General features: G+C 42.1%; 3 protein-coding genes across 6 annotated transcripts in view; 1 reads left to right on the top strand and 2 right to left on the bottom strand.

Moving 5' to 3' along the window:
* Positions 1 to 135: 135 nt before the first annotated feature.
* Positions 136 to 9,555, top strand: ical1 (islet cell autoantigen 1-like). Of its 4 annotated transcripts, none has more exons than XM_080877635.1 (15): positions 136 to 260; positions 1,013 to 1,037; positions 1,187 to 1,361; positions 3,957 to 4,029; positions 4,456 to 4,579; positions 4,673 to 4,871; positions 4,963 to 5,088; positions 5,990 to 6,088; positions 6,205 to 6,290; positions 6,498 to 6,547; positions 6,687 to 6,731; positions 6,891 to 7,046; positions 7,461 to 7,733; positions 7,819 to 7,914; positions 8,160 to 9,553. In XM_080877635.1, exons 2-15 carry the CDS (start codon positions 1,030 to 1,032, stop codon positions 8,273 to 8,275), a joined length of 1,626 nt encoding a protein of 541 aa, XP_080733761.1. In that variant the 5' UTR covers positions 136 to 260; positions 1,013 to 1,029; the 3' UTR covers positions 8,276 to 9,553. The 4 variants fall into 4 exon arrangements, with proteins under 4 accessions (XP_080733761.1, XP_080733763.1, XP_080733764.1 ...); XM_080877637.1 differs by having other exon boundaries at positions 7,819 to 7,908; positions 8,160 to 9,551; XM_080877636.1 differs by having other exon boundaries at positions 140 to 260; positions 1,018 to 1,037; positions 8,160 to 9,554.
* Positions 9,176 to 18,884, bottom strand: fam117ba (family with sequence similarity 117 member Ba). Its single transcript, XM_080877642.1, has 9 exons — positions 18,612 to 18,884; positions 18,347 to 18,434; positions 16,468 to 16,706; positions 14,724 to 14,807; positions 14,492 to 14,602; positions 13,618 to 13,761; positions 13,269 to 13,476; positions 13,048 to 13,168; positions 9,176 to 12,772 (listed from the first exon to the last, which is right to left on the bottom strand). Exons 3-9 carry the CDS (start codon positions 16,486 to 16,488, stop codon positions 12,547 to 12,549), a joined length of 915 nt encoding a protein of 304 aa, XP_080733768.1. The 5' UTR covers positions 16,489 to 16,706; positions 18,347 to 18,434; positions 18,612 to 18,884; the 3' UTR covers positions 9,176 to 12,546.
* A 2,331-nt stretch (positions 18,885 to 21,215) lies between these two features.
* Positions 21,216 to 23,393, bottom strand: part of LOC308393492 (bone morphogenetic protein receptor type-2-like) — a 44,930-nt gene continuing 42,752 nt past the window's right edge. The window contains exon 13 of the mRNA XM_080877291.1: positions 21,216 to 22,185. Coding sequence (XP_080733417.1) covers positions 21,932 to 22,185 — 254 coding nt within the window. The 3' untranslated portion in view covers positions 21,216 to 21,931. The remainder of the gene's footprint in view (positions 22,186 to 23,393) is intronic.

Here is a 23,393-nt window from a genome sequence, read left to right as displayed (position 1 = left end):
ATTTATTTATCACGCCAATCACGTCCAAATCACGTCCATCTTTACGTATCGGAGGAAAGAACCGATTATCCTCTGGTAGGTTATCCTGTCAACAGACGATCTTTGAATTCAGCTGTCTAACAGCGGCTTCTAGTGTTCATACATCGCTGCAGCTGCTTAACCATATCCTGTTTCTGTTACTCAGATGGTGATGGCTATCGTCAGAGGAGGCTAGCTGAGCTGAATACATGCACAGAGTGCTGGAGAGAAAGTAAATAAAGGTAACACTGTTTTCACCTTACAGAGGATGAGGCCATACAATGAAAGACTTTCAGTAAAACGCACGGTCGCTCAGTTAGATGGTCTCAAGACGTTTCGCAGCTTTAACCATCAAACCTGCTACTAGCTAAACTGCTGCTAGCACACAAGCTCCTTTGCGGTTCCTTAGTTCGTTTACTTCGTTTACGTGTTTACCCTTTCATAATTGTACTCTGTGTAGATAAATGTCCGAACGACACCTGGTTAGGGGGGGGGGGGGGTTTACGTGTCAGAGAGCTCTATTTTGCTGAAATGTAATGCTCGATATCCAGCTGTCTCAGTTCTCCCTGACTCCTTGAAGTCGCAGGTGTCTGATCCCTGCTCCATATTCGAGGCATTTTAGATTAGCTTCTTTAGCCCTCAGCACCGAGGCGTTTGGGCCAAAATAAACCCACATAAGCGTTTGTAACTTGATTATATGTCAGCTCAGGCTTCAGGCATGTTTACTGCTTTTTTGTGTTTGTGTGTACATCGAAGTCATACAGGAAGCTAAACTGCAGGAATATCTTTTATTACTCAATGATGTGTTAAACGTTGAATAGATGGATTTTATTCACTTTTGTACAAAACCCTTTCCCCCCTATCATATCTGCTGTCTGCTTATGTATTTTTGCGTTGAGGAATCTTCACCTAGACAGAAACCTAAAATGATTAATTTATGCTTTATGCTACTATTCTCTCCATCTGTCTAAACTGTTGTTTTGTATACTTTTAGAACAGTGGTTATCTACTATGGACGGGTAGGTGAAAATTTGTTATTATTGTGAGCATTATATGCAATTTATACACACACACACACACACACACACACACACACACACACACACACACACACAGAGAGAGAGCCTGGTAAAAAATGTTGCTGACAACGTCATGTCCTTGGCTCCAGGTTTGCCGGAGACATGCTGAGTGGTGGCCGGGCTCTGCTTGGCGAGGACAGCTCAGTGATGGCCCGTATGCAGAAGAAATTTTGGAAGACCAAACAGGTCCTCATCAAAGCCACAGGCAAGAAGGAGGATGAGTATGTGGTGGCCTCGGATGCTGACCTGGATGCTAAGCTCGAGGTGGGGAAGAACAGGCTTAAGAGTGTTTTAATATTTGGCGACACACAAGATGATATTCATTGCCCAAAATTTGAAGGAAAATGAGGAATTTATTCAAAAGAGCCTGGGGCTGTTCAAGAAAAAGAAATTCTGTTGAGAAAATACAGTTTTTAAAATTAAATAACAGCTTCCAGAGTAGGAAAAAAGCAGCTCACAAACTTGAAGTTTTGAGGAATGGCTTTAAGCACAGGAACTACAGGATGTTTGTTTTTCCTTTATTTTCCGTCATATTGGTTTGATCTTGTTCGACTCTTCTGTCTTCCACAGATAGCCATAACTTATCCTAACTTAGCTGTTTTAGGTCAGGAGACATTGGGATTGTGGAGGGCAGATGGGTGGATGACAGATGTAATTGGGAGAGGATAAATGAATACATATAGTATATGTATTAATGGGGTTACAGTTAACCCTAATTCTAACTTGTGGCTTGTGAGGCGCAGGTGTCGACCTCCATTCTTTTCCCTGGGAGGCCGGGAATCTATGCCAGGAAACAACCTTGCCCCATTCAGCAGTGAGCAAGCCAGCTGTTTAAGATACAGCGATGAACTTGCGATTTTCATCCTGTTCTTTTCAAAACCTTTCAAAATAAAACCCCCTACAAAGTCCTGCTAACTCACAAAGAAAGCACAAAACATTCATTCTGTTTTCACATAATACATTGATATTTTAGAAAAAGTTTGAAGACAAGAAAATATTCTTGTCTTTTTTTATTTAGACAAGACAAGAATATTTTCTTGTCTAAATAAAAAAAGTTCTCTGCTGTATAGTACTCAGGCTAACTTCCTAAGGATTTTGTCCTTTTCCCAAGGGAAGGATTTGGTTTCAGTTGAGTAACCACAGGAGTGCTAAACTCCCTGCTTGAGTTAAAAGCACGGCACTGAACCAGCATTTGCCCCAGTGGCTTCACGTCCATTTGCTCCTGGAGAAAACTGCATCTGCAAGTTTAGTACAGATCACAAACTCTTCCACCTACCTGTTGTTGTTGTTGTTGTTTTTGTTTTTTAAATCGCTCACCTTTTTCACAAGACAACAGCTAGAATAAGTGAAATGCGGTTCATTAGAAGGCAGACAGTATTGGATATCTCTTCTTAGAGATAAAATAACTGTTTAGTGTTCACAGTCTTGTAGGTGAGTGGAGAACATTTCAAAGGTCTCTAAAGCAACTGTGGCCTTGATCACTCAGTAGTCAGCAGTAATCTGAATATCAAAATAATGAATGCATCTTTAAACTGTCGTAAACTCTGTTGCCTGCTGTTTTGCTGCTGAGAGGAAAATAAAAGGAATCACACATATCAAAATAACAACCGAAAAGCTCTTACCTACAGTGCATTGTTTCCTGGTGTCCATTGCTTACAGAGATCTTTTCCCTGTCCACTTACATGAGTGCTAATTATTCATGAGACTTTTGCAACAACAGCTGGATGGGGTACAGTGTGCTCTTTTACTTCTCGTCAAAGAAGAGCACTTCTCTGGGTTTGCTGAAACACGGCTGTTATTTAGTCGTGCAGGTTCTGCCCTAAAGGCCTTTGTTTTGCTCTGGTACGAGATTATCTTTCTTCTGTTCTTCTGCTCTCAGGAGAACAGAAGAAATTCATCCCCCTGTGAGACAGACAAAAGGTACCTCTGTGCGTCTTCAGATTGCTCTTTCTGCTAGTATTGATTTGTGACACGTAATCTATCAAAATAAAACCTCCCGTCATATTTACGGAGCAGCACATTGTTATATTGCATATAGAAGAATGGAATTCATGATTAATGAATTTTGTATATATTGTTCTGTGTCATTGTGTTTATGTTCTAGAAAATCACAGTAAGTGCAAAGCTTGGTTAGTAATGCTCGTTTTACTTAGAGGCGTTGTGCAGGAGAAGTCACCTGTATGCTGATATGTTTGGCCACCGCTGAGGTCCAGATTAAAGTTAATGACTGTTTACTCTACAGTTAAAGAGTAACTACACATGTTCAGCACACCCACAACTTCTGCTGTCTCACAATCTTCAGTGAGCCCGTCTCTCTGCTAAGAATAAGACAAAGAATCGGAATAATTTATTAAACCCAGAGGAAATTATGTGGACACAGTTGCTCCAAGACAGTAACTAACAAGTTAAAGAACCAATGTTCAGTGTTGCAGTATATTATAAAATAGCTCTAGTAATACAAATAGAGTGTACATGTACTTTCTATACTGTAGTGCTACTATTTTATTTATTTATTTTTTAAACTACTACTTACTATTCTTCAGCAGACTCTAGAGATCAAGGTGACCCTTTCCTTTCTGTCAGACAGCAGCACTAAAATGGCCTCAGAATATGTGTTGCTATGACACATGTAGTCACTGCTGTTGTCTACCAGGCGGGAGAAGAGGCAGCTCACTGACAACAGATGGAAAGGGCCATAAAAATCTGTTCTGTTTTGTGATTGTCAGCAGTGAAGAGGAGCAAACGTCGCACTGTTAAAGAACAAAACTTGACTTTCCAAAAAAAAAAAAAGCAAAAAGGTTAATCAAAAGGAGATGTTTTAAGAAAAGATCTCAAGATCGTTCCTGTTTGTCTCTGCAGTTCTTCCGCTCCGTTCAGTCTACGTGCACAGAGCTGCTGAAGGTGATCGAGAAGTATCAGGACAGGATCACACGTGAGTCAGATTCTGAGTCAGCTTCTCAATGAGGTAGGAATTCCAGGCGTTGCTATATCAGAGCACTCCGGAGACATACAACTAACCATTATGGGTGAACATTTTGTTGATGCGTGCAGCTTTCCAGAATTTAATAGTGTAAGTAAATGAAGGGCATTTTCCATCATTCAGTGTGAGCTGCTGTCACATTTCGTAAGTTGAAGTGTGAAGCACATGATGTAGCACATATAGCACTCGAGTAATTCCTGCTAAAAACTAGGGAGAGCTGATTGAAAAAATTATCTAAAGTTTTTTTGAGTGTGCAGCTTTATTCTTTAGCAGTGTTAGTGCTGCAGGTTTATGAGAATCTATCAAACTGCATTAGTCACTCATTTATGAAAGTCCTGCGATTTCATTGTGCAGCTGTCTTCGTTTCTCTTTCTTCAGGCTTGTCTCAAGAGGAGAATGAGCTCGGCCTGTTCCTGCGATTCCAAGCCGAGCACGATCGCACAAAGGCTGGAAACATGATGGATGCCACTAGCAAGGCTCTGTGTGCCTCTGCCAAACAGAGGTTAGCAGCAGGAGAGAACACTGGCACTAGTGATTATGCGCTATAAAAATGCGAGTACACAAACACGAACTGTTTCCTGTCTTTTTTCTTCAGGATGGCACTTTGTCCGTCACTGCACCGTTTGCACCAGGAAGTGGAGACGTTCCGGCGGCGTGCCATTTCGGACACACTTTTGACAGTAACCTGCATGGAGAAGGCTCGCACAGAGTACAGAGGAGCTCTGCTCTGGATGAAAGATATCTCCCAAGAGCTCGACCCAGACACCTACAAACAGCTGGAAAAGTTTCGCAAGGCATGATGTGGCCCATTTGTTCGGGTTGGTTTTCTTTTGCAGTACTCTGTGTATGTATGTGTATATAATGCAGATGTCTTTTTGTCCACAGGTCCAGGCCCAGGTAAGAGGGACAAAGAGCCAGTTTGAAAAGCTGAAGAACGATGTGTGTCAGAAGGTGGACATGCTGGGAGCAAGCCGCTGCAATATGCTCTCCCACTCCCTCTGTACCTACCAGGTACAAGTTTTTATCATTTCTAGGAATGGCTTCCCCACTTTGTTAATGCGGTGGACAAAATGTGAGGAACACTTCTAAATGTAATGAAGTCTAGTACGAGTACTGACGATTAACTCTGTCCCAAATGTTTCTTGAGCTTTTTTTTTTAAATTTTTTTTAAAGCGACTAAATTCCAACCAGTCGTGGCAGATGGCCGGTCTTACCTGAGCCTGGTTCTGCCAAAGGTTTCATCCTGTTAAAAGGGAGTTTTTCCTTCCCGTTGTTGCAATAGTGCTCGCTCATAGGAAGCTGTCTGATTGTTGGGGTTTCTTTGTATTATTGTAGGGTCTTTACCTCTTGTAGGAGCAAGCTGGCAAAAGCTAAAACTGACTTTTTCCATTGTAAGTGAGCAAACTTACAAATCTAGTAAGTGGTGAATAATTATTTCACCCACTGTAATCTAATCTTTTTTTTTTTTTGCGCTGTGTAAAAACACTCAGGCCCTAAAAGTTGATTCTGTTCATCTGGACGTAGCGTTTTCAGTCAGAGAAACGTTTCGTCACTCATCCAAGTGACTTCTTCAGTCTTAGCTGACTGTAGGTTTCCCCAATCTTATAAACAGTACATTTGCTTTATGGCTGAAACTAGGACCACTGAAAGAACAATGGGCTTGGAGGTCAGTTCCTTGATCATTAATATGCAAATTCTCATGACCATTAATCAACAACTATTGATCAAAGCTCATTGATCAAAGACCACTAATCAGTGACCATGAGTACCATTCACAGAGCCTAAAAGTCATAAGTTAAGTTTAGGCTCTTGTTTGTTGAAGAGAGATCAAGCTAACCTGTAATAAGACTGATGTGTTTAGGGACTCCTAAAATTAATGTTTTCAGTGATTGGGCTTTCTCTGTGCTGTTAGACCACCCTGCTGCAGTTCTGGGAGAAAACTGCTCAGGCCATGTCAGAAATCCACAAGGCCTTCCAGGGACATGTACCATACCAGTTTACCACACTCAAGGTATTTCAGAATGTTGCCCTTTGCTTCTACTTAAACACCAAACTGTAGTGGTTCAAAGTACTTGAATCTAAAGTTTTCCATAGATTGAAATGTACCACTGTTTGTACTTCCCTCAGGATCTGCGGGATCCCCTGGAGCAAATCTCAGACTCTAAAAAACAAGAGGAGAAAGAGAAGGCAGCACTGCAGAGCAACACAGAAAGGTATGAGAACATGATGGGACAAATCTGAATTGAAAAGTGTCTCATGAAATCCTTTTGTACGATCAGGACTTGGAGCAGTGTTTACCCAAGTGGTTTCTAAAAGCGTCTCCAAATCAAATCAAGGCCACTGCATTGCTATAAATAGCAAAAGCATCCTATAAGACACTTTTTATCGTTATTTACCCTTTTCTCTCTTTCGTTTCTTAGTCTGCTTTCCTTGGATGATGACAACCTGTCAGGAAGTGCCACCGATGCAGGTATGTACTGCCACCTGTCGGCTAAAAGGCAGTCTGCACCAGCTACACTCGAAGCATCCAAGCATACCTATAAAATCGAGGAAGAAAAATATCGTCAATAGCAAATTACACATTACTAATGAATTGTTTTATTTTCCAGACCTCCCACTCAGTAGTGATGGGCAGAGGCAGACTGATGACTGCGGTAAGTGACTGTCTGCTTGTTTAACTGTGTTCTGTAGCTGGCACTCGTGCAAATACAACATGCATGCATGAATTGCTGCTGCTGATTGTGGAATGGATGTCTATTGGCTTTATGATCGTTTGATCTCAGCTCACCAAATTGCTATCACATCCACACCAGCCCTGCAAAACCTCAGTGGACTGTCAAGAAGCTCTGATGATGACCTGATGCTTATGGCCTGTGACATGCCACAGCCCACAGCCCCAGCAAATGCCCTACACCAGCCTCAGGGCTTTGGAAACCTCGAGTTTGGCCTCTCACAGCTGCCTGCCACCGGTAAACTGGTTGGCTGTCTTTTTCCTCTCATTCTAACTTCAACCTGCTTCACTAAGTGTCGGCGTCCTACTTGACTTTGCTTGGTGTCATCAGAAATTCACTCCTACTGAGGTTTCAACTTGTGGGTTCAGTCTTTTTGCTTCCACTATCAGTCTTTTCTAAATGTGTGATTAACATTAAGCAATTGGGACCAATTCATCTCTTTATTTTCGGACTCATTTTATAGAGGACGGATACATAGCTGCGTTTCCCTCATTGCATGTTGTTACTCAACAAGTAGCTGAACTGAAGTCTTAACCTTCTGTTCTAATTTTAGTCCTCTTTTTCATGGTCAGACCTCATCTGACTTTGTTCGTTTCGGATGTGTTTTGTCTCTGGTTTAATAACTTTCCTGTTCTTCCCCCTTCCCTCTAGATGGGAGTCTGCACACTGGCCGTCAGCCACAGGAGGACGGTGAACCAGGGGACATGGCCTTCCTCAAAGACCTTCTTAGCCCTGGTTCAGGAGCTAGTGATGAGTTCAGCAAAGAATGGCAGGATGCTTTTGGGATGTTTACCTCTCCCAGTGTCCCCACAACCAGCCAAGGAGCACAGAGTGGTGCAACAGCAGCACGTCCACCCTCTAACCCCCCTAGCCCCACAGGCTTTCTGCCCTCCCAGCTGCTGGATCACAGTTTGAGTTCCACAGGTGAGCCACATGTTGCTTACTGCAGCATACTATCTGATAACTGATTGTGCTACTGGATTCTTCACAATGGCTGTTTACCTTTTAGGTTGGGCAACCCCTCCTATGTTCCAAGCTCCACCCCTGCAGGTTCCTCAAAGTCCAAACCAATCAGCTCAGCCAGCTCCCAAATTTGCAGGTAATGGTAAGCTCTTCCTCATTCCTCAGAAAGTACACTACTTAAAAATACTCCCTGGAGGAAGTAATTTGTGTTCCTTGTTACGCATCTTATGCATCCGTGGCCTTGGATGCATTCTCACATAACTGCCAGTTAAGAGACTGTACTGTAACTTTAATTAGTTGATATTTGCTAAATATATTGCTGATCCAGGTGTGGCTGCTGTGCAGTAAACTTATAAAATGTATAAATATGTGTGTGTGTATATGCAGCTACCCCTGGGGGATCCAAAGACATGTCTGCCTGGTTCAACCTGTTTGCAGACCTCGACCCTCTTTCCAACCCTGATGCCATCGGACGATCTGCAGACGAGCTGCTCAATGCCTGAATATGTGCTTGTGTGTATGTGCGTGCATCTTCTCTCCCCAAGGATTCTTTGCAATGTTCCATGTCATCATTCAAGTAAACAAACACGAACAGTGAGAAAGACGCATATGAGTAAAAGATGGTATTTTAAACAGGAAACATTGTCAGTGAAGACTGTTAACACTACCTGTGAAGTGATGTACACAGCAAACCTCATGTTTTGGGTTTCAGGTTTACTTTGAAGGGTTTTTTTCTGTGGGTCACTGTCAGGGACTCAAAATGTCTCATCATAGGATATATTACATGTTTTACACTATTTTATATAGTGTATTTCCAGCTGCACCAGGAACACAGTGTATCACCATCACTGGAGAAACTCTGAATCTTCGCGTCTGCATTACTTTGATTTACTTTATTGATAGAGCTCTGTAATAACTGGCCTGCATTGTATGCTTAATCAGCTGGAGTTAGAGTGCAGGCACAGAGTCTTCTATCTGTCCATCTTCATCTGTGATTTCACTCAAACTGGGTCAAAATGTATGTTTGAAATAGTCTCATCTGTTGTTTAACAATCACAAATCCAGGGCCAAGAAAAATCTGTGAAGGATTTATTCTGTACTTTTGAAGGAAATTTTGGCCATGGGATTTTTATTGTTATTGGTACATAAAAATGTACTGATTTACAAATGACAGCACTATTACTGGTTGGAGAAACGGAGTTTTTGTTGTGCAGCGTACTGTAAAGATGGAAGAAAAGCAACACTATCAAGTAACACTGTAACTGACTATTTTAACTTTGTGTGGTGTGTATTTTGAAGATACACAGATATATATGGTTTATATGGAGGAATCAACACTGGAGAGCTGTTACCATGTCACATATTTAAAAAACATGGATCCTTCACTTGCTGTAGATTTAGTGATTGTACTTCGAGTGCGAAAAACTGCAGAAACCTGCATTTCTGAGTATTTATAAGTTTAGTGAAAAAATGTGCAGAGCTGTGTTTCTAAAACCGATTTGATGAAAACGAGTTATCATGTAAATATTCTCTCCACATGCACAGACTGAAACCAAATCCTTAGTTACGATATTTGTGTGCCTGTATAACCACACTCAGTTGAGCTAAAGTAATAAGACTGTGTGTCTCGAAGTTGAGCAACTCACAAAAATGACTTAATACCAGCTGCACATTATTATCTCAGCTTTTGGGAATACAAACAAACCTCACTACTACTCAGCAATTGAGGCAAGGGGACAAGAAAGCAAGAAGGAAGCCTGACACTATAACTATGTGTATATATATATATATATATATATATATGTGTATATATATATATATATATATATATATGTGTGTGTGTGTGTGTATGTATGTATATATATATACATATACACATATATATATACATACACACACACACTCTACTGACTCTTGATTTCCTCACTTTAGGTAAAAGAATGTATTTCTCAAGTCAATCACAGATGCTTTATTTAACTATTCCTTTTTATTTCACTCAAAAGAATTTAACTTGGCAGTTGTTTCCAATAAACGGGACAAGCAAACAAAAAACTGACGTGTCGACTTTTTGCTGTGTCGTGCCTCACTCCAATTCGACTAAAAGTGGGGAATAAATCTGTATTTTCACATATACAAATCTTTTTGTTCCTGTAAACACATCTGAAAAAGACAAAAGGGAATATGTAGGTGTGATTGTTTGTCAGCATTTTCTTCATAGTTTAAACATGTTTTTTGTTACATAATCATTTTTTAGGACTACCTATTATTCTGGACCAGGTCACTGAACAATGCTTCTGTCTACTTCAGCTCTGCTACATATTTAAGTAATTCAGGATCTCCACTGTGTGAGGCTACATAAACAGCAGCTGTTGGTTTGCTCTCGGTTCAGTAAACTTGTTAGTGCGCACTGAGAAGTCTATCTTGTTTTCTGTGCACTACAACCTGAGATGGATGATGATGAAATCTCTTCAGGATTAAAACTCTTAAGACCCAATTACACTCCTATCTGATAAATAAATACATTATTATTATTCACAATAATGAGACATGTAGGAATTCACAGTACTTGGTGAGGGAATAGGAGGGGGGAGTAGGGGAGTCGTACACTTGTGACTCATTCTGATACATATCTTTTTCAGCCGATAAATACAAACACATCGTGCCTCTATATTTACAAACCCGGTACATTCCTATCCTACCATAGCAGGCACAGTCGAGTAGTAGACATATACAAGAATACAAGAGGATGGGCCGAGGCAGGGAGAGGCTGGTGACCCATAAACTGCACAAGAATACAGTTGTCTTCATACAATGATCTTTCATGTTGCTCGCTGAATTTAAATCACAGACTATACTTTTGTGCGCCAATCAGATGTGCAGCTGCAGACAGTATAAAAACAGATGCAGTGAAACTGACATGGAAGTGCCTTAAAACAGTAATCTTAAGACAGAAATCTCAGGGAAAATCACCCTCAACTATCTCGCTCCATGAGCTCAGTAAACACTTGATTACTTTAAAGCAGGTTTGGGGAACTCCAGGCCTCAGGGGCTGGTGTCCTACAGTTTTTAGGTGTGTCCTTGATCCAACACAGCTGATTTAAATGGCTAAATTACCTCCTCGCCTGGTAATGAACTAATCATTTGATTCAGGGGTGTTGACCCAGGGTGATATCTAAAACCTGCAGGACACCAGCCCTCAAAGCCTGGAGTTCCCCACCCCTGCTTTAAAGGCTCAGTCCCCATTTTCAGGTGTTGCTGAACAGAACAGCAAGTCTGTTTTTTAAAACTATGCTCACTCTAAAGTCAGAAAGTACAACATTCAGGATGCACTCCTGCTACATCCGGGTTTTACTGTCTACAGTTACATCAGATCCAACCACGGTTGTTTATTTTTACACTACATTCAACTCTGATATTATTTTTTAATATTACAATCTATCTTTTACCTTTATCTTTAGTCTCTACAAATTTCTGAGGGAACTATCTGTCTAAATAGCTCATTAATGCTCTACTACCTTCACCACTAGTCTCTAATCTTTCACTTCAAATTGCTGCCCGTCAGTTTGTAGACCGAATCTACACAGTAAAGTGGGTTCTAATTTGTACGCCCCCCCATCGACCAGTCTGCTGTGTAATACTCAGGTTCACCAACATCTCCGTACTCTCAGCCCTGCACGTCAGAAGGGAGCCTGTCCTGCAGGGAAGAGGGGCCCTACTGGACACATTTGAACACAAGCTGAGCAAGTCAGAAGGAAATTAGCATTACGGTGAAAGTGAGAGAAAAAAGGGGATAAAGAGCTGGAAAAAGAAGGAACAAATACGGCGGAGTAAAAAGAGGGAGACTTGGGAAGGAGGCTGAACATGCTGCACGCTTAGCCCTGGCCTGTGTTCCTCAAAGATACAAGCTGCCCAGCAGGGGACCAGTTCACTGCTACCAGTTAGCGTAACAAAGGCACTGCTTTGTCCCAGTTTTAGCTAACTTTTGTGGCAAACAGCTAATAAAAGTACAAAACAGATGTCTGGATTTGGTTTACAAGGTGGTCCAAATAAAGTATTTACTTGTTTCAAGGTGTGAATTATGCACCGTCTCATTGTTTGCTTGTTTTGAAGATGGTTCAGCCTTTCTCTATGAATATATGGCCACGATAGTGCAAAGATGTCTCATCTAAACATCAACATCATCAGAGCACTATGATGACTCAGGGAAATCAGTGAAAAATATCAGGCACATTTTGAACTCGTCTTTTTCCCCATCTCTTGAAGTTTTGCTACTATATTTTCTGGCAGCACCAAAATTAGCCTCTGTGGTCAAACTCTTGGTCACTAAGGAAACCAGCAGCCTTTTTTTGTTATCATGGAAGGCATATTTCATATCAAGAGAAATAACTACAGATAGAAAAAAAGATATGTCCGTGGAAAGGCGCCATGGTATAATACGATGAAATAAAAAAGTCTGTCCTTCCTCCCTTTTCCTCCCAAAAAAACAGGAACAATAACCAGCACTAAGGTAGAAGAAAGCGATGAAATGTTAGCTGCAGAGGTCTGCTCAGGCCTGCAGGACTCTCACATTGTAGTTGTCTGATGAGGAGAGGCAGTGGGAAGCGCTTTTTGAACAAGATAAGGACATCAGAGAGAGCTTAGCTGGCATGCTGAAGGCAGTTTTTTAGAGCAGAAGGGCCATTTCCTCAAATGTTTTTGGATTATGTTGGTGGGGGGAGGCTGTTTTAGAGGAAAGGAAGGGGTGTGTGCGGACTGGAAGGCTGCAGGGGGGGCATCAGAAACTCTCCGGCTCCTCCAGGAGGCAGGGCTGGGTGGACAGAGGCACAAGGGATGGGGATAGGCTTTGCAGGCCCACGCCGGAGCGAAAGTTGAGGTCCGGGGCGGGGAGTAAGGGCTTGAGGATGCTGACGAGGCAGAAGGCAGAGCCGCTGTTAGGAATGAAGTTGACCTTGTTGCGGTCAGGACACAGAAAGGGAGGGATCTCCTGCAGAGGCTTGGGCCTGGAAACACATGCAGAGTCATATTTAGCCTACATGTTAACCTCTTGTTTTTATACAAGTTCATCATGATTTTGCAAAACTCTTGACACACTTAGAAAAACACTTAGACACCTTTAATGGCGTTTGGACAACAATGTAACTGTGGAGAGATAAATTAAGGTTCGCTCACACACACACAAACAGTACTTGGCATATTTGATGTCGATTTTGGTTGTTCTATGTGATTTTATGGGACACCAACTGGAAGGACGCTGAACACCTCCTTTTCCACTCACATTGACTCCTCAGACACTTTGACCTTCTCACAGCCCTCTGGAGGTTCTCTCTTGAACATGTAGCTGTTGTTGGGTCTAGGAGAGGCGGCGTATTTGGGCAGCGGGGAGCAAGGTCCCAGCTCTGAGAATAAGCAAGAAGGTGGGTTAGCGACACGTCGAGCTCACAAAGGCACCGCTATGTGTCTGGTTTTGACTCTTGTATGTATGCGTGCGTTGGTCACCTTTGTCCTCGTATGGGCTGCCTCCACACGTGTCGTTGAGGACGGTGAGGTAGGAGGGTGAGATGGAGTCGGGACGGCTACTGCAGTTGCTATGGTTACTGCTCAGGCCCCCGCCAGAGGGAGTCTGCGTGTCGATGCTGCGGGTACTGCTACTTCGCTGTAGGGGGACAGGAGGGGGTGCACGGTGCCCATCGGGGACATCTTGTGGCTGTTGCACGAACACACACACACACAAAATCACAATTATATCTCCAATCTTTAAAAAAGAAACCAATCTGAGATTAGTTTTTTTTTAGGGAAGGACACGACATTTAACACACTGGGAGCACGTTAACTCATTGAAACTCACAACAATAGTCTCATCCTTCTCGGGGGTGTCACGGATGATGATGCGTTCGATCTCCTGGTTAAGGCCCTCCACGCTGTTGCGGAAACGAGGGGCCGACGACTTGGATATAGGGATGGGTATCAGAATGGTCTTAGGCATAGGCGACTGCAAAAACACAGACAAACCGAATTTATTACAAACGTCATCTGGGGGTTTAGTGACTTTAAACCAGCGGTCCCCAACCCCCGGGCCATGGACCGGTACCAGTGTGTGAGTCATTTGGTACCAGACCGTGAGAGTGAGACTCGGGTGTGAAATGTATGGTTTTCAGGGTTTTTAGTGTTATTTTGTTATCGTTTTTTTCATTAACTCGGTTTTCCTGGGTCTTTTCACGTGTGTTATGAATAAATCTTCTTTTTTTCGGTACCGGTACTAGTTTTACTTTGTTGTATTTATCCGCGACACCTTAAAGGCCATTCCGTGAAAATATTGCCGGGCACAAACCGGTCCGTGGCGCAAAACAGGTTGGGGACCTCTGCTTTAAACGGTCAATGCCATAGAAAGAAACAAATGTGGAGATAATTTATCAGAACTAACGTTTGCTATAGCATAAATGCACTATATCTGAGCCAGTCATTCATTTTCTTCCAGGACATCCAGAATACAGGACAGCTGAATTGCAACAGACTCCACAGGGAACGTGTGAGTGGCCCTACTGCCATCTCTGTTGCATACAGTAGAATGACATGAGTGGCCACTAAATGTGTACATACGTCTACATCACACACACACTGGAGCTAAATAAGGACATCGAGAAAGTGGGACGTCCTCAAAAACCCAGATCGGGTACCCAACACAGTCTTCCTCCAACCTGCATGCTGTCTCTATTAGTCACCTGCGATTGGATAATGGTGTGGCTGCCATTGAAAGGGGCCTTGCGCTCTTTGTCCCTCCGATGGCGGCTGCTGCGTTTGCTGCGCTGTAGCTGCTGACGCAATTTGGCGATCTGAAGAGAGCACATACAGACATCAGTGGTGGCATGCTGAGAAACAAGGGATTCAGTATGCTCCAGGACCCGTATTGTAATTTGTTGTTTATTTGGGCCTGTAATCAGGTAAGATAGTGACCTCCTTGAGCTGGTCGGTGCTCCCACAGGAGGCCGAGCGTTTGTGTGAGCCCCTCCTCCTCTCATCTGCCCAGGCCCTGGGAGTCTGACACACACAGATCCACACATACACTGTTCAGAACTAAAGCTCAAACACACAAGCTTAAAACTGCTAAACAGGAAAAAAAAAATACAGCTGAAACCAAAAAACATTTGACAGTTCTTAATCAAATATATAGGGATTATTTAAACAGACAACACCAACTCCCCATTTATAGAACTGACTTATAGGATGGGTGCAGAACATGTTTTTTATGTTATAACTGAGAAGCCAGTTAAGAGCCTGGGGAAGGTCTTCCAACAGCAAACCGAGTGACACAACCATAACTCATGAAACACAAGAGAGCTGAAAACCTGGCTTATATTGTTGGACAAATCAGTAAAGTGTTGGCAGTAAAGTTCAAGGGCTGGATTTACTGGCATGGCATCCTGCCACACTGCTGGTTTACAATGTCACACTGGCCATTATGGGTTTGGGAGCACGATTGCTAGTAGGTGGTTGGCCCTTCCTTGTAGCCTAAAGTGGATTTGTGGTTCAGCAAGGGTAGCACGCTGACAGTCTGTTAGCAGTCTGGGATGGCCTGTCTACCTGTGGAGAGCTCTGTTATCAAGGCAGTGTATAAAGTGTCTGGTAAAACCGGTTTGTGCACCACTCTTGCTTATGCTGCTGCTGGTTTGTCAGCCAGCTGCAGAAAAGAGTGCAGTCATAACATACAAAGTGCTGAAGTGAAAAATACTGCAAACACTGTTTCTGCTTTTCATTCTCTATTTTAAAAAATATATATTTTTCATGGTTCTTCTGTTCTCTTCTGTTCAGCTGTTTGCCCTGTTCCACCCACCGGTGAACCAATCAGCATTTGCCAGACACACAGTTATGTTCAGCTGGGATTTTAGAGGACTGCACGGAAGCATATATCTGTCCGCTTACTGTCCGAACTGAAGCGTGTACGCAGATAGACACTTTTGCAGGACTGTGAATTACACAGAGGCAGCTTTATATGGGAGGAAGAATAAGATGTGACTCCTCTTGAGCAGACTATCAGAAGAATTCATGGTTTTCAGTCAAACCCAAACAACAGAGATGATGCTGTATAGAGACTCCAGTAACACCAGAGTCTCCTTGGTTGGCATAAGAGGTAAGGACAGGCAGGAAGTGGAGAGCTCTGGAACCTCAATAGGGCAAGGCCCAAGGAAGGGAAAGAAGCCAGTAGGTCCAGGAACTGACCCAAGCAGGGGTAGAGGAAACCCAATGCAGTAGGATGGTTGGGACACGGCAGCAAAGAATGTGGAATTTATGGGAGCAGTTAATGAACTGGAATATCTTGTGGTTAAAACTATGGAAGGCTGAGCCACCCTAGATCAAGTTTATCCAGTCAGTCTATAATGTCCTCCCAAACCTAACCAACCTCTCTTCCTGCAGTCTTGCAGAAACCACCCACATATACCTGCTGTGCCTGGGAAGAGGATGACTGAAACGCATCTTAAGCTGTTGCCCAATAAGCCTGAAAAAGGGCAACATAAAATTCCTACAATTTATTTTTAAGATTGTTAATTTTTCTTCCTTATGTCAGTCATCACTTTGGGTTCTTTCCTCTTCCAGTAACAGTAATAATACTTTTACTATGTATTATGGCCTACGCATATAAACAAAATGCAAACTTTGTGTATCTCACAATTATTACTACACAAAGAGACGCTATACTCACCTGCGTCGCTTTGTCCCTCATGTAGGGAATGTGTTGTTGCTGGCTGTCGTCCTGAGGCCAGGGACCTGTCAGGTGAGAGCCAGCGAGCGTGCCCTGTGAGGGCCACAGCTGGACGCGATGGCGGGAAACCGAGAGAAGAATGAGGGAGCAGACTGCTCAGAGGGAGAGAAGGGGGGAATGCCGGAGGCGTCGAGGACAATCAGAGGAGAAATCTAGAAGGTTAAGGCCACAGATGCAGTCTGAAGGGAAAACAGAAAATGAGTTTGAGTAGATCTAGAGATGTAAAGACGTTTGATGTAAACACATCAACAAATCACCAGACATACAGCTGGCCAATGGGATAAGCTCGCAATGTCTGTCTAGGTCTGTGTGTATTTACTTTTGTGTCAGGGAGTCTGTGTGTGTGTGTGTGTGTGTGTGTGTGTGTGTGTGTGTGTGTGTGTGTGTGTGTGTGTGTGTGTGTGTGTGTCTGTGTGTGGCCAGATTGATGTTAATCCATCCCATGCTGGGCAGAGCAGCTATGCCAGGCTCACACGACCCCCTGGTTAATGGCATTAAGACACCTTAAATGAGAGCAGGGGAGCGTACCCAACTGACCCTGGCTGCAGGTTGAGGTTTTGCAGTGATTCACTGACACCCATGGGTTCTTGCATCCAGGGTACCAGCACCATCAGTGAATTGCACAAAACCTCTAGGATTGTGTATAGGCAAAAATTTGGTATACACAGTATATTACAACCTTGTATATAACGCCACTTATAGTGATTCTGTCCATCTCACTGTAGGGTTGTTGATATAGCATTAACAACAGCTTCTTTTATGTAATTCTGAGTCTATGCATTCTCTGAGAACAGAGAATTCTTTGCATTCTAATGAATCACATTTTCAATATTGAGATCATGATTATTTACAAAGTTTAAATACCAAAAAGTACAGTTCAACATCAGAATTCTCCCTCATCTGCTATGACAGCAGAACGGCAGTGCAACAGTGCAAACACACACTGCAGACAGTTTTAATGGATAACAAAGAATCAACTCATTCATCTTCTCTTATAATGTTGAAATGAATAGAACATGAATCCATAAATGCAAACACACAGCTCTGACTGGTAGTGTGTGTGTGTCCTTGAGCTAAATTCGGCAGGGGCCTTGACCAGTGCATATAGCTGTTGCTAGGAAACGTCGGTGGTGTGTGTGTGTGTGTGTGTGTGTGTGTGTGTGTGTGTGTGTGTGTGTGTGTGGGGGGGGGGGGGGGGGGGGGGTTCTGATCATTATTAACACACAAGAGAACTTGGTTGTGTGTGTGACTAAGCGGGGTTTTCAGCATCAGCAGTCTGCCAGTGAAATGCTCCCACCACTTTATTTTGATGGCAGCTTTTTCCTGCCTCAGCGGCTGCCCACAAATCACCTGCACGGTGTACGCTACCAGCAATAGTAACACTGGTAGCAGCAGTAGTAGTAGCAGAAATAATAGAAGAGTGGCTCAACCTTCTGTTATGTTGTTGTCAGAACAACATGAACAGCAGAACATTTTTTGGCCTAAGAACATGATCCGAACCACTAAGAGAATAGATGTGGTTTTAATTGTAAATGTTGAACATTGCCTGTTTTATTACTATCTATCCTCCATGCTAACTTGACATATTAGGGGATGAAATATCCCTTAGATGAGAGGATCTTAATACGAAAAATAAATGCTCCCTGCACGTTCATCTCCATACAAAAGCCTGCACGGTGAAATGTAGGCCGATTGTGTTTGGTGGGAAGCACGCCACCCCTCCTCACACATACAAAAACATATTCCACGCTGGTGCTATAATCCATGCTCAGGAACAGCATCCAAATTTCTGACCTTGTGTATGTAAAATCAGACTCACCTGCAAAATGCAGTCTCGGTGCGCTGCATGCAAAGGGGCATGGGAGCTCTTCGGCAGCCCCGGACCCTGTTGCCACTACTCGAAGATGCTACAGATGCGATGAGAAAAGGCAGGGCAGAATGACCAGGGTGAAGATTACAAGTAAGGAAGGTAGACTCAGATATCAAAGGCAGACACCGAAAAAGAGGGAAAAAATAGAAACACGGCCTTCGTGAGGACAGCAGCGATACCGCTTGTGTCAAAATGGGCGTTGCTGTGTTCGCACCCTGCCTCCTCGAGACGTCGGGGATGGATGTTTTTCTCTCCCGGCTGAAGCAACGCGACAGCTTTAAGCGTCTAGCCAAACGCTTTGTGTTCGAAGAAAATAACTGTTAAAAACAGAGCGAGGGTGCCTCGTCTGTGGAGTTTGTGATGAGCTGGAAAAAAAACTAAACAAACAAACAACAACAACAACAAAAAACAAGACAGGAATAACACATTCAGAAAGGATAGAAAGAAGAAGGCGGTGATGCTGGGCTAGCCTCCGCTCACACAACGGGAGAGGGACCAGTGCAGTGTGAAGTCAGCCGGTGTAACCGATACTTCCGGTTGTTATCCTCTAAATCAAATCTGCACGCTGTCAGGTCCACGTAATCATGATCATTTGGTACTTTCACTTTAATATATATGATCACGACAACAGTCATCTTTGGTATTTACATCAACACCGGCAAATGAGGACAAGTGGGGCCGATGGCGCGATATGACAGCCTCGCTTCTGTCAGTCTGCCCCAGGGCAGCTGTGGCTACACCTGTAGCTTTGCCTCCACCAGTGTTTGAATGTGAGAGTGAATGAATAGTGGAATTGTAAAGCGCTTTGAGGGCCTCGAAAAGCGCTATATAAATGCAATCCATTATTATTATTATTATTATTATAAGTGCAATACGGAAATAATTGTGTTTTTCGTTTTTGTATACACACACACACACACACACACACACAACTTTATTGTAGTTTTGTATTATTCTTTTGCACTGAGGATTGCATCTTAATTTCGTTGCTCAACTAATGAAATCATTAGAAAGTTGTATAAAGCAGATAACCATAATTTTTATAGTATCATTTTTACAAATAAACGATTATATTAGCCGTTTTCCACTTTGAATTTCTTAGTTATGATGATACAAAATAATAATAAAAAAACACGAAAAAGCGTAGGTTTGTGGCACTTTATTTTGAATGTAATGTGATCGACTTCCGGTACGTCCTGGCTGCTCCCGGCTGACTTGGCGCAGAAGAAGTAGTGCTCTGACGTAGCTTACCAACGCTGAGCTGCTCGTGCTGATGCTGCAGTTGCTAGGGCGCGTGGAGCAGACAGCGGAGAACAGAGGTGAAGTAAACAAGCGCGAGAGGATATGACTACCTAGTGTTGATTAATCACTGAGAATTAAGAGGGTTGGTCGACAGGGGTGCAAAAAAGACAAAAGCAAAACAAAAACAAAAAAACCCCAACCGATATTATTTCTGTTTGAATGATTCCATTGATTTACGTCCAAGACAGCCAAGTGTTTCATCATGCGGCTGTATTAGTGTAGCTTAGTCCTTTGGTGCTGCCACTGTTGTTCTGTTAAGCGTCTTAAAACACTTTAGACTCTTTCCTTATTCACAAGAGGCCACCACAGCGATGTTTGAGTTGGAAGATTATAACGCCGATGTCCTTCCTGACGAAAAACAAAAAAACAAACAAAAGCAAAAGAAAACAATAAGTAATCACCTTTTTTTTGTCAATATTGGCCTCAGTGACAGCTATCAGCAGATTTACCAGTGGCAGTGACCAACATTGTACCACATTAATTTTGCACAAACAAAATGTTTAAAAATTGTGTGACCAAGACCAGAAAAGACTATACAATATAGTTATTTTGAAAAAAAATTCTTGTTTTCATAGCATAAAAGTGGTAAATATGGTGTTAAATAAATAAAATAGCTATTTCACAGCAGGTTCTAACCTTGCACATCGTCCACAAATGTTTTTCTTCTGAATAATGCTGACAACACCTCAGGGGCACCAAAGGCATGAACCCAAACACAGATTAAATGTATATACCCAACAATTATTTCATACATTTATTGAGGGGTTTTTCTTCTTCCATATTGACTTGAAAATGTTTACAGAAACTGTACCAAGCAGATGCATAGCAATGGAATCAAAGGCAATGTCCATTGAATGCAAAACACAATACCATAAAAATGATGCAAATATTAATGCGATACATGTAAGGATTGTTTTTTTGATACAAACTACAGATTACAAAAACATAAATGAGATCTTTTCATATGCGCTGAAGCAGCGCTGAAAATACAGAATGAGTATGTCGACATTTCAGCACGCCTGTACAGCGCGAGTAAATAACACGTGCACATTCACGCAACACACACACATCACTCACTCCACCGTCAGGGGATGAGACGACAAGAAACAAAAAAGTAATATCCAGCGTGCTTCAGTGTGTTTTTTTTCTTCAGTTTTTGATTTGTGTTTGAACAGCAGAATCTGGGGTTTGTAATATTTCATGTCTTGCAGACAGACAGCTAAATGCAGAGTCCATACTGAGGTCAAATGATAGTGGTACAGTGACTCCAGTCAGCCACTGTAACAGATGCCTCTGTAAGTTCAGCTCCAGTGATTGTAAGACCCCAGAATGAGATTTGTTACTGGTGTAATTGTGCAAGCAGACAAGTTCCACGTCAGCCCACTTTTAAGTCAGCTGGGACTGATTCTTTTGTGTTAGCGTTCCCATAAAGATAGTCCAAAGAGGAGGATTGTCAGCTATTTTCTCCTCGTGAGTCAGGTTGGGGGGAGCGAGGGTTACAATAGTGTGCGATGGATTGTTTACAAAACGACTGTGACTATTCATAAGTGCAACAGAGATTAACATATCAAAATAACAACAGGATAAAAAAATTGAAGCAATAAAAACACTGAAAGCATCTAAAAGCTACATCCTATTGCACAATTAGAAGGTATGATACAAAAAGAGGATACAAAGTCATGAGACAACAATTGGTATTGCATACAAGGAAAATGTTTAAAAAGTTGCTTTGTCTTTTAAGACCATTAATTTGTTTACAGAGCCCACTCTCACTTTACTCGATAGAGCAAAGGGGGAGTAACCGAGCGCTCGAGTGTTGATTGTTTTTTCATCGCCTGTTTAAGTTTAGAGACCAATCTTCGTCTTGGTCGCAACAGACACGTTTAGGAAACACTGATTTCAAATTCATTCAAAGTGCACAAATAAAAAAAAAAAAAAGAATTAATGTACCACTATGAAACTTCAAACCAAGATTTAAAAAACACAAAACAAACAATGCAGAAACAGAAGCCAATGAAAATGCTGCATAGCTGGATTCCATTTAAAGCAATGCCATCAGAAGGACACACAGGAGCGGGACAGACCTAATTACTGTACATGATCAGACTCTATTGTTGGTTTGTGACATATTCCATAGCTTCCTCGTGCTGATTCAGAGCAGAGAGCTCCACACAAAATAAAATAATAAGTGCTCTCTAGATAGTGTTGTCGGGCCTGTTAGAGGGTCCAAGTTTACACATGCGTGTCACTGGGTTCGCTGGCCAAGCTGCCCCCCCGCAGGTAGATGGCTGAACTGGACTTGGGCCGGTTCTGACTGTGACTTTGACCTCGGGTAGAGCCATTGTTGTTAACTTCTGGCCCCCGGGTATCTGTAGAGATGACCCATGTGGTGGGTCGCCACTTTTTCAGAGAATAAGGGGTTTTGACGCGCTTCTTGATCTTATCTCCGGTCCCCAACGCTCCATCTGGCTGGACTAAACCATCTCCTGGAAAACAGGGTGGAACAATGATTAATGAGCAATGTAGCAACACCTTTGTGCATGAAAATCATTAAAGAGACCATGAAAAACTACACATTTTGATAAGGACCTTCTTTTCTATTAACCACTGATTATTAACTGAATTGCTGGATTAGACATTTAATTTCTAAAATATTCTAAATGAAACAAAGAATAAAATATAATGTTTCTTATTTTGACCAACAATTCAGTTTAAACTATTGATTTCTACATTTCACAAGCCTCTTTTTTCCAACATTATTATTATTATTATTATTATTATTATTTAAATAGATAAAAAACTACTGATAATAAATCCAATAACTGGAGCACAAAAAAGAAGAAGAAGAAAAAAGAAGAATGACCAAAATCAAAGCAGCAGAAGCAGCAATTTTGACTGTGTAACCTACAAAAAGCTTTGGACCCTACATTTCCCATAATGCAACAACACTCTCTGTGCCTAGTAAACATTATGTCTTTCAAACTTCATGCTTCCATTATATATTGCAGACATCTGTTATGAGCAAATTGACTTTCATGTGTATAGTTAATAACGGATGGATTACAATTAGTTATAATACAATTTAGCAACAGAGGGCTGTTTGAAGTACTTTATTAAATGAAATATGCCAAACATTTGTAGGTTCCAGTTTGTCAAATGTGATTATTAGATTTAGTCTAGTGATACTCTGGGGCTTCTTGCCAATTCGTTTTATCTGCAGTCAAATTAACACTGAATGTATCTACAATATGTGTGGTTCAAAGCCCGAAATATATATAGACACTAGGGCTGCCACGATTTGTCGACTAGTCACGATTACGTCGACTATCAAAATCGTCGACGACTGATTTAATAGTCGACGTGTCGTTTGAAGCTTTGTAAGATCGCAAAAGACGCAGGAATAATAGCAGGATTTAAGAGTGTAATAACGGACTGAAACAGAAGATGGCAGCACAGCATGTACAAGGATGCCAGCTGCCGTTAAACCCCGAAGAAGAAGAAGCAGCTGTGTCCCAGAATTCATAGCGCGGCCCAGCTTAGTTTCCAACAATGGCGGTAGCTAGTTAGTTTTAATATTACTCTTATTATTCTTTCTGGGTCACAAAATAAACGTTTAACATATTTTCAGGCGAGAATGTAGCTGTGTAAACCTCAAATATCTGCTCAGTTTATCAGGACACCACATATTTTCAAA

This window comes from Rhamphochromis sp. 'chilingali' (genome assembly GCF_963969265.1).
Source record: "Rhamphochromis sp. 'chilingali' genome assembly, chromosome: 3".
In the NCBI taxonomy this organism is placed as follows: Eukaryota; Metazoa; Chordata; class Actinopteri; order Cichliformes; family Cichlidae; genus Rhamphochromis; species Rhamphochromis sp. 'chilingali'.
The sequence above is the reverse complement of the archived record's forward strand: the minus strand, read 5'-3'. Positions and strand labels throughout refer to the sequence as shown.